At 31.9% G+C, this 11,849-nt stretch overlaps 1 protein-coding gene across 8 annotated transcripts in view; it reads left to right on the forward strand.

The window, feature by feature from the left end:
- Window positions 1-11,849, forward strand: part of LOC106467734 (putative Polycomb group protein ASXL3) — an 84,391-nt gene that overhangs the window by 45,671 nt on the left and 26,871 nt on the right. For all 8 annotated transcript variants that reach the window (XR_002612464.1, XR_002612465.1, XR_002612463.1 and 5 more), the window contains 2 exons: window positions 3,025-3,163; window positions 5,843-5,940. Coding sequence is in view for 5 of the 8 variants with exons in the window: in XM_022395921.1 (XP_022251629.1) it covers window positions 3,025-3,163; window positions 5,843-5,940 (237 nt within the window). In the remaining 3 variants the exon portion in view is untranslated. The remainder of the gene's footprint in view (window positions 1-3,024; window positions 3,164-5,842; window positions 5,941-11,849) is intronic.

Genomic DNA, 11,849 nt, shown 5'->3' on the forward strand with positions numbered 1-11,849 from the left:
ATGACAATCTGCCTTCCCTCTAGTCTTAACACTGCTAAATGTGGGACGGCTAGCGCAGATAGCCTTCTTGTAGCTTTGCTTGAAATTCAAAACAAACAAACTCTGGTGTTTTTAGACGATATGCTATATTAATTAAAAATGTTTTACCTGAATCGCATTATCCCCTGCAAATTATATATAGAGAGTTTGGTATTGCTAAATCTAAAGTTTATCAACAATCTTTAAGAAGTAAAAAAAAACTAGTGTTAGAGATCATTTGTTTTGTGACAAAAATTATTGGAAGCAAGTTGAAAGTGTTTTTTTGAAGTGGTAAAATACTTGCTGTAATAGGTGACCTAAAAATGCTTATAAGTTGATATGAGTAAATTTTGTTTAAAAACATAAGTTGGGTATTTGTTTTTTGTGAGAGAATAAATAGTATGGGTATAATGACAACGAGAAGTGGGTACTCGGACCTAATGGGGGAGAAATTTTCATATAATTATTTTTATATCTCTTAACTCTAAAAATGTTATTCATGCCCTGAGCTGTGTCTTTTGTAAAGAAAACGTTATGTTGGACAAACAGTAAATTGTAGTAAATGTCTTAAGTTTCATAAATCAAATGTAAGAATCCTGCTCCTATACCAGTAAGTAAACACATTATTAAATGTTTAAAACAAAGGTGCAGTGGACCTTGTTTTTATGCAATTTCCATTCTTAATTTGTGAAAATAAACAAAATTTATTATTATATAAACCTCTATTTCTTTCATTATTTAATGCTGAATTTACTTTTAATATTTAAAATAATATTAAATTTTTATAGAGAGCATTATGTATTAACTTCAGCTGTGTTAAGGGCAAAGTAAAATATTTACTGCACATGTAGAAACTATTTTTGATGTAAAAGGACAGTTTTAGGTTTGTACAATTGAATCTTTATCTTAGTTATTCTCTCATATTTGTGTAATACATATATATATATGTGTGTTTGTGAATATGTATGTATATATTTATATGTAAAAACCAGTTTTATTTTTTTGTAATTGGAGACTCTTTACTTATCACCTGTGAAAGTATACTCTGTTCTGTGTATAAATATATATATGTATATACACACGTGCACAAGTGTTTGTGTATGTCTGTGATATTCAGTATGCTGTAATTGGTTTCTCAAGGTTTAATTAACCATATGTACGTGCTGTTGTTCTATGTAATTGAGTTAGCTTATTCTGCATGGCCCCCTGGTGTTAGTACACCTTGTCTTATAGTTGACAGTTTAGGGTAGCCTTCCACATTTGTACTACTGCTATATTTCTAGCACTTTTTGAAACATCTAGGAAATACATACAAAATATATTTTGTATTTTTTCTCTGTATATGGACAATAAGTGCCCTCATTTTTGCCGAGTAAATTGAGATTGGAGTAACCATTTCATTAGATATGTCAAATTGTACTTTTGGTACAAATGGTATTTTCTTACCATAATTCTTTCTCAGCTTACTTTTTTAAATAATCACTCATGGTGGAATGGGACAGTTTATTGGTCACAACAATCCTCAAGATATTATACAATAAAACTACTTCTAACTCTTATTAAATATAAACCACTTTCATTATATCTTCTCTTCTGTGAACCACGATTTCTGAGTATCAGTATTATTATATAATTTAATTGTTTTAAATTTTCCAACATATTTGTCATACATCCAATAATATTGTTGATAAAAATTCCTAAATGTTTTTTTGGTTTTGTGTAATTGAATCATCCCTATAAGTCATAAATTATAAAGGACTTGAGTAAGGAAGCATATTATACTAATATAATAATATGCAGGCAAACAATGATTTATTTATGGTGGAACATACTTCATGTTTCAACTGAACATTGTTCTGTGTCCTTCAGTTATGTTCCATCACAAATAAATCGCTTCATTATGCTTATAACTCATAGTTTGCCTACTTATTATTAAGAAAGTACCATTAAATCGTTTCCTTGCCTTATACCTACTTCACCTTTAAAAAACTGTTAACCCTTCTTGATTTATTGCATATTATTTAGTTTTAATATTTGTATATACTATCACATTAAAGAGCTTTCCTTTTATTCTATTTTCAATGAGTTTATTTCATAATATTGCATGAGAAATTGTATCAAATGCTTTGCTAAAATCAATTAACACATAGTGGAAGATCCAAATAACCTTTCCTACATATGGCCTGTTCTTGATGTAGTTTCACATTTAACCTCAAGTTTATGATCTGTTTAAAAAATTTTCCATTACATTAAGAAATGATTTCTTGTATATTTATCAAGACTGTTCACATCACCTTTTTTGAATAGCCGATACATATTGCTTCATTGTATTGTTCAAGAAATTTGCCTCTGTTCAAAATCAAACACAGATCTTTTCACAAATCTAGTGTTATTACGTAATTTAAACATTTTGTAGGTTATACTATCAATACAAGATGCTTTCTATTTGATAAAAGTTTTATAACACTTGAACTTCTATTTCAAAGCTTATTACTTCCAAGCAAGGTTTCCATACTACCTGTATTTGTTTCTACTCTACTTTTCTCTAACCTCCAATATTCTGTCTTTATTCTTATTAACTCCTGTAATAACCACTTAAATAATGCTATTATTTTGTGCTTATGCTGGTTTTCAATACTTTTTTGTTGTTGACCAGGATGTGTTAGGGTTATCTAAATTATTGTCAATGTCTTTAATTTTGTTTCTTTTGTTTACACATACTTTTACAGGCTGTGTTGGTTTCTTTGTATACTTTAGAGTCAATACAATGAGTTAACCATTCCAATTGACCTTTTTTCTTATTACCTGCCCTGTATTTTATTAAATACAGACTTGGTGCCCTATGAAATGCTTTGATTATTGTATTAACAGCACTGTTTTCATCGTTATTTAAAATAAATCTGCGTAACTCCTTGATAACATTGTAACTCTCTTTCAGTGTTTTTAACATGTCGTTTGCTTTAAAGAGTAATGTTTAGCATAAATGCAAAATTAAAATTTGTTTAGAACAAAGTAACACCTCCTAAAGAAGTGGCAAATGGACCATCACCTCTCAAAAGACCAACAAAGATGCCTTCTGAAACAGAAGCTTCCCCAGTTAAAAAACAGAAAACGTGTATTCTTCCAATTGCTCCCAAACCAATAGGTGGGTAGTATTACAAAAATAAAGTAATCCTGACTAAAGAAAAAATAAGTGTAGTGCTTGTTGAATTCTGTGTTTGAGGGTACTTTACCAAAATTAGATCTGAATTAATGAAGTAAAAAAAATAAATTCTTAAAATGCACTGAGTTTTTAAAAAAACCCATTAAAATGGTGTTGAAGTTTGTAGGAATTACTTTTTTAACTTTTAGCCAATTTGAAAAAAGGATGTGAGGCTGTGTGGTAATCATGATGAGTTTTGAGATAGATTAGTTCATCATGTGTTTTGCCGTGCTAATCAGTTTGTAACAATTACAAGAATGTGATGTTATATGGTGAGCACGATGGTTTTCAGGTAGTTTAGCTCGTGATATGTTCTGACATTCTAACCAGTTTGTAACAATGACAAGAATGTGATGTCATATAGTTAATACGATGGTTTTCAGATAGTTTAGCTCATCATATGTTCTGACATTCTAACCAGTTTGTAGCAATGACAAGAATGTGATGTCATATAGTTAATACAATGGTTTTCAGGTAGTTTAGCTCGTCATATGTTCTGACATTCTAACCAGTTTATAACAATGACAAGAATGTGATGTTATATGGTGAGTACGATGGTTTTCAGGTAGTTTAGCTCGTCATATGTTCTGACATTCTAACCAGTTTGTAGCAATGACAAGAATGTGATGTCATATAGTTAATACAATGGTTTTCAAGTAGTTTAGCTCATCATATGTTCTGACATTCTAACCAGCTTGTAACAATGACAAGAATGTGATGTCATATGGTTAATACAATGGTTTTCAGGTAGTTTAGCTAATCATATGTTCTGACATTTTAACCAGTTTGTAGCAATGACAATAATGTGATGTTATATGGTGAACATTGTGACATGTTTGACTAGATCTTTATTCCACACCCTTTGATGTAAGTCTATTACATATATTATACAGGCCTATTTTGGTTTTGTTGTCTTGATATTTTTAAGTTTTACAGTAATTTCTGTATGCTGAATTTGTAAATGATATCCATTTTTCTCCATCATGTACAGATTTTTCACAAAAGGTCATAACTCAATACATAAAAGACCACAACATGTAGTTTTGAGACTAAAAGACGTAGATGTCACAAAAAAAATCAGAATGAATGAGTATGTATTTTTGTTAACAAACATATTAATCAAAATTTTCAGTGTGGCAAATGAAATAATAATTTGATATAAGTAAGAGTTTTTTTTTCTCCTCCTGATTTTTAAAAAATCCTTATATGATAGAAAAAAATGAATATTATTTTCAAAATCAGTGTAGCTGAATTATGGAAAATCTGTTATTAAAACCAAAAAGACTTTTATGAAGTTTAAATGTGCAGGCCTGTGTAATTCACTTTTCAATAAAGACTAGTTTTTGATCTTCAGAACTTGAATCAAAAGTCCACCTCTAAAAATGTTTGCCCTCAAAGAAGAAAGGTCCACCTTTTGAAAGTGCTTGGGTTATAGAGCTTTTATCATTTTAACATAAAAATGGTTATTCAGTTTATTAGAAGAAACTTAAAAAAATGGTTTAAAACGGTTTTAAAAGTACATTTATTTACACCTTAAAATATAAGAACCCATTTTTAGGTTCAAATACACCATAATGTTTTGTAAATGTCAATGCATATATAATTATATGACTGGGAAAGGAAACTAATGTTTGTAACGTTTATTTAGTAAGGGTTGTTTGTTCATTTTCTCTTACTTCACCTGTTTCTTTTTGTAATTCACTTGACAAAGTTGGTAGTTAGTTAGTGAGATTGATTAAAGTTACCATCAAATATTCATCTCTAAAGTGAAAAAAAAGCATGTTAGGATAGCTTCTTATTCAAGCTGTTATCTCATAAATATTTAGTATTGTTTTGGAGTGTTAAATAGTAATGACAGTGTATTTGGTTGATGAGAACTGACTATTAGTAGGATTTCTTAAAGCTGTTGTACTAGAAGCTGGATATTGGTAGGTGATTTTTAACTTGAATAATGTATAGAGAAGTTTTTGTTTGATTACACACCTGCGAGTTTTTGCTAACCAACTTTTTATGGCTATTTTGTGTGCTAGAATAATGCTTTTGGATACATAACATATTGTATATATTTCATTGAATACTATGTACTTAAAATTAAATGTCATGACATGTTTTTGTGGATAGCTGTCACTATTGTTTTAGTGTAATGTCATCTTTATGTATAATGTTTTGGTAATAGCATTATACGCATCTTAATAATAGCATTATACACATCTTTATAATAGCATTATACACATCTTTATAATAGCATTATACGCATCTTTATAATAGCATTATACGCATCTTTATAATAGCATTATACACATTTTTATAATAGTATTATATGCATCTTTATAATAGCATTATACGCATCTTTATAATAGCATTATACACATCTTTATAATAGCATTATACACATCTTTATAATAGCATTATACGCATCTTTATAATAGCATTATACACATCTTTATAATAGCATTATACACATCTTTATAATAGCATTATACGCATCTTCATAATTGAAGTTTCCTTTTTTTGGGGGGAAAGAGAGTTTAAATATAAATTGCATTTGTTTACTGTTTACAAATATTCATAATGTCATGTTTACTATGAGTGTTAGTTTTCATCAGCTGTAATCTCTTACAGCCACACTTGTTAGTATCCCAAGTGAAGAACACACTGTATCTGCCTCTCAGGCTGTCTTCATCACCACACTTTCATGTACAGAAGAAAATTCTCAGTCTGTAAGTCAAAGTTTTTGATTTCGTTTATTTCAGTTGAACACTAATATGTCAAATTAATCTTATTGTTTTATTGCCCTTTTAACTGTGACTAACAAACCACCACACAAGTTGTAAATCACTTAGCTTGTGTTACTGTATTGAATTATTTAATGCACAAGCTGCTCATGAGCATACCTAGTGAAGAATTATTTTCCATTTTCATTACCTTATGTAATCGTACCTAACCTAACAGATTTAATATTTAGGTTTTAGTTACATTTATAAAAATAAATAATGAATACACATAAAAAACAAGAAATATAGTACTTACCTGGGTCGTCTTGTTTTTTGCTGTCAATGAAACGTAAGACTATTTTTTTATACTAATGGTACCACTACACTAAATCATTTTTTATTTAATTAAACAATGCACCATTTTCATGCAATTCCCATGAAAAAAACGTTCAAACTAGAGGTGAAATAGACAATTCACTGTAAAGAAAACAACAAAATATATCATTTGATAGCTTAAAACTTTGGCTTTCTATTGGTTATAAATAATATATAACGTCAGAGAGAACTATTGGCAATTTGTGAAAGAGAGGATGTGACAGATGGGTGTGAGAGGGGTGGTAATAAATTAAAGAAGAGGGAAGACCTAGAGTGCAAATGTTACAATTCTCATATTAGGGAAGATCAAGGATTATTCTAAATATTTCCTTGTAAAATTCAGAACTTATATAATATTAAAATTTGAGTTATTAACTACTTGTTGATGCCAAATGTACTCCTATACATTGATAATAAAGTAATTTAATTAAATTTTGAAAATGAAAATTTTGAAATGACTTTAAAAAGTCATACTGAATGTAACTCTTTAAAAAGTCATACTATGTGTACTTTAATCTCCACATGGTGAGAGGGTTGATGAAATGAACCATCAATGTGCAATCAGGCACATAAAATTCAAGATAGCTTCATCATCATTATCAATAAATGTGGTAACTACAAACTTTTGCAACCCAGCATGTCTTGAGAGAAAATAAAACAAAAAATAACCTGTTTATAACTGTCAATGTTAAGAATGAGAGTTAATTAAATAATACACCAAAGAACACTTAATAATAATGTGCAAAAAAGCACACAATGTCTCTTAACTATCACAATTTTTCTGTCTTTTTAACTATATGACAAGAGCTGTAAAAACTTCATCTAAGCTCGTCGATGTGTTTTCCATGGGATCAAGCTTGAACCGAAAGTGAAATTGACAATTCTCTTTACAGAAAACAATGTAATATAATACATCATTTGATAGATAAAAGCTTTGGCTTTCTATTGGTTATAAATAATATACTATTGAATGTTAGAGAGAACTATTGGCAATTTCTGAAATAGAGGATGTGACAGGTGGGCATGGCAAGAAGAGTCTGGTAAAAATTCAGCTAAGTTTGTCAATGCAATTCTCATGAAAAAACTTTCAACCTAGAGGTGAAATAGACAATTTACTGTACAGAAAACAATAAATTATGTCATTTGATAGATTAAAACTTTGACTTTCTATCGATTATAAATAATATATTATATAACGTCAGAGAGAGAGAGAGAGCTATTGGCAATTTGTGAAATAGAGGATGTGACAGGTGGGTGTGGCAAGTGGGTCTGATTTTCTAGTTTATGGCTCCATAAAGAAATAATACTTTTGGCTATAAAAATTAGACTTTGCCTTAGAAATATATATACATTATAATTAGTAATGTACATTAAATTCTGAGAGGGGTGTGGTAATAAATTAGAGAAGAGGGCAAACCTAAAGAACAAATGTCACAATTCTCATACTAGGAGAGATTGAGGATTTTTTAAAATATTTCTTTATTAAATTATAAAGAACTTAAAACTTGTATAATATTAAAATTTGATTCATTAACGATGTTTTGATGCCAGGTTTATTTGTATGTAATGATAATAAAGCAGCTTAATTAAATTTTAAATGTAGCTCTGTAAAACATCGTGACATGTGTACTTTGACTTACACGTAGCGAGAGAGTTAATATATTAATATACACTATTTGCTTTCACTCAAAACTTCATATAATTGATTATCTTGAATATGTCACAGTTCAGCACCATCAATTTCCTTTAAAATTATTTGTATCTAGGATATTAGCATTCGATGTTTTCAGAGGAAAACAAAGTTTCACAATAAAAAGGATAACAATACTTAAGATAAACAGCATTGTTTATTTATAACACAAGAGGACACAGATAAACGTTTCAGAATTCACCAAATTCCATCTTCAGTATCTAAAGCAAAATAAAATAATTACTTCATTTCTAAGTAAGTGACTGAAATATGTAGCTATGATAACAGTAATGTGATCAAAACTACAACAACATAAAAATTAAATGAGTTACAGAGAAAATAATGGACACATTAGAAAATGTGCAATTCAAATGAAGACTGCATGTTGTTCAGTGTTGGTGAAAGTTGTTTGATGTTGAGGGTTTCTTTAATCTGTAATTCCAGATCAATGTTGGCTTTGCAACGGATATTGAAATTTGATAGGTTAAGTTTATGTCCTGTTTCTTCACTATGTTGATGTTGAGGGTTTCTTTAATCTGTAATTCCAGATCAATGTTGGCTTTGCAACGGATATTGAAATTTGATAGGTTAAGTTTATGTCCTGTTTCTTCACTATGTTGGTGGATAGAGGAAACACGGGTTACACAACTTTTTTTGTGTTTTCATGGAAATTCTCGTATATTCATTGGCTCAAGTAGATGGCATTAGGTTTTGCCAATGTAAGAGGCCTTACACTCTCCACCCGTGTAAATATATACAAGCCAAGAACAAAGAGAAATTGGGAGGTCTTTAGTATGGAAAAATTTTGTATGTGGGATGTGGGTTTAAAATCTAATCTGAAATCAACTTGGGGGGTAGTAACAATAAATAACGTGTTTAATTTGACTTTTTTTTTAAAGTTAAGTTTAGTTTCTATGGAAGACAAGAGTATATATAGTAAGTCTGGGTGAATTTGTGAGTTTTTTGTTAGAAAAGTATTAGTATTTTTTTGTAATAGATGTTATGACTAACCATTACGTTTTAAAGTATCCTGTATAAGCAAAATTTCTGAGTGTAAATTAAAGTATGTAGAATACAAGTTATAAGCTCTGTTTAACCCCATGTCAAAGGTCATGTCATCTCGTTTGTTGACTCGCATTCAAAATTTTATTGAACTACTACTTTATGAATTTATGTCAAAAGTTTGGTATCAAACTGTAAATTGTAATTCAAATTTTAGTATAATATGTTAGTTAATTTCTTAATTTAAAAGTAAACATTAATAAACACAGTTAAACATTGATTTTTGTGTGTCACATGATACGTTGAAAGCAGCACTGGTTCAAATTAGATGTTTGTGATGTCAAAATACAAAGTCTATAGTTTTGTATGAATTAGGAACTCATACTACCAATATTGAAAAGCTAGAATATAAAATAAGAACCTCTCGTTTCTATTTGCTGCCATACTTACCTCCGCTGACACTAATAGCTATATCTTGATTTTCATTTTTGCCATCTTGGCAAAAACCTAATTTTCAAAACTTTGTGCTGGCCATCACATGTCATCTATGCAGGTACTGTATATATAAGCACTGTATGCAGACAATAAAATCACTTTCTCTCAACAAAGAACGAGAGACTAACGTTTTGTGATTTACGTTTTCTTAGTTTCTCTTTTTAATAATTGGGAATTCTTTGTTTTGTTATCCAGAGATATATTTTGTTGAATTTTTTTTTTTTTTCCTACAAATATATTACCAAAAAGAAAAAAAAATGGATATAAATCCCTGTGTAATGGTTTCAAGCATTTCGTCTGTTCCCCCTTTGTTATATAGTGATGGTTAGCAGTTAGGGGGGGGGGCACTCTCTGTGGAAGGTGTCCGTGACCTGATTAGGGGGAGATCGAGTCCTTCATGTGGCCCAGGGGGTATCTCTTCCGGAGGTGTTGATTTGGATTTCCATTCTGAAACAGGATATTCTGGGGGGAGAATTTAGACTCCCTATTTCCTGCACCTTCTTTCACTAGAGCTTCCTCTCTTGAGGACTCATCTGATCAGCCACCTTCTTCCCCCTTTTCTGCAGTTAGTTATACGTGTTTGTGAAGTTTTGGAGATGTAACCAGTTCCTTATCAGTCTATTCCTGCTTTGTTTTCTGATTGTTTTTCAAGGAGATTACTTTTTCTCCTGATATTGCTGTGCATGCAGGGAGGTTTGCAACACCATCATGTGAGGGTGTCGCTGTGCCTCCCCCCCATTTATCTGAACAACATGCCGTGGCGTATCATCGTCAGAATGATATATATTTGGACACTCAAAGGTTGGATCTATGGGGTGCCAGGTATGAACCTTTTATCTCTCTTAACAGGTCGCAGTTTTCGTAGACTCGTTTGACTCTTATTATTGTTTTAAGATACTTTTTATCCCTTCAACTTTTGTCTGAAGCATATCACCGATTGCCTCAACAATTTGATGAAGAACTGGGCCATTTACTGGTCACTATTATGATATGTTTGTCCTCTTCAGGACTTACCTTGGTGTCGTGGTTAGTCTGTTGCTGGGACTTGTTGAGTCATGATGCATTTTTGGAGGGTATTCACTTTTTTTGCCTTTTCGAGATTTATGGGAAGCATCTTTTCTTTGGCCTTATTTATTTATTTATTTATTTGCTGGAATTCCAGAATCTTTAGAAGCCAGAGTTGATACAGCACATTTGCAGTTTTCTTTATTGTCTTTGGCTGCTCGCCTGTATTCTACTTCCACTTGTACTTCTGCGTGTTCAACCCCTTATATCTCAAGGCCCCGTCCTTCCACTTTTCATTTCGTTGGTTCTCTTAATCGTTTCCGTCCTTCTTCTCGGAAGATATTTTGAGGGCCAGTATGTGGACTTCTCCTGACACGTTCATATCTCATTACCTTCACGATTTGGCAGTTTCCTCCTTGAAGGGACTTCATCTTCCCTCTGTGGCTGTGTTGACTACCTGTACTAGATTTTAACAGGGTGGTGAGTAATGTGTTATCTCACAGTTATTGTTCCTTTCTCTTCTAGGGACCCTACTGATATTTTTGGATCCCACTCAGTGGCGAGTGTTGCCCAGTCAGATATGCTTGTATTTAAATTCTGCACTAGCAACCAGTCCAGATTTAATGCTTAACTATCCGGTGTGGGGTGCTTGGACCCTCTTATGAACATTGTCAGGTTTTATGTTGTTCATGCAGGGGGTCCACTGTCTTCTCGTAAATCCGAACGTGACGCAGTCCTATCTTTGGTCCTTGGTGGGACAGTGTTCCACGTCCTCTCCTTAATTCCATGTTTAAGCATAATTCTCCTTGCCCACTTGGTGGGGGAGTAAAAACAACTGTTTGTAAATCCAGACTGGATGAGTTGTGGACTTTGGTAGAGTATGCCATATGATTCTGTCAGTCCAGACCGGGATGTTGCCTTTTGGACTTCTTCAGGTTGATCAGTAGGATTGTCCACTATGGTGTTGCTTTCTTTCTTTCATAAATATGGTGGTTCAAAATGCATCATTCTGTGTTTACTGGTAGGGATCCTTTCATAAAGATACATATATCTGCAGTCCAATTGCCCTAGCCACCAATGTGGGATATGGGTACCATGACCCCTTAAATCCAACCTGAGTTGTGGAACCTCGGCTGTTTGGTCGGGGCTGGACCATCATACTTGTATTATATTCCACCCTTTTCAATTTTCTGTAGTTTTGGGTGAAGAGCATACCTGTTCTGGATGTAGTGCGGTGTTCCTCACTTTGATACCACTTCCTGTGGTACGTATTTGTTCTCTGCAGACGCTTTCTGTATGATCTCTGTCCTCACTGGCACCTCCACCTTCTCAATATGGGATTCTAGCT

Source organism: Limulus polyphemus, unplaced genomic scaffold (assembly GCF_000517525.1).
Source record: "Limulus polyphemus unplaced genomic scaffold, Limulus_polyphemus-2.1.2 Scaffold2722, whole genome shotgun sequence".
Taxonomy (NCBI): domain Eukaryota; kingdom Metazoa; phylum Arthropoda; class Merostomata; order Xiphosura; family Limulidae; genus Limulus; species Limulus polyphemus.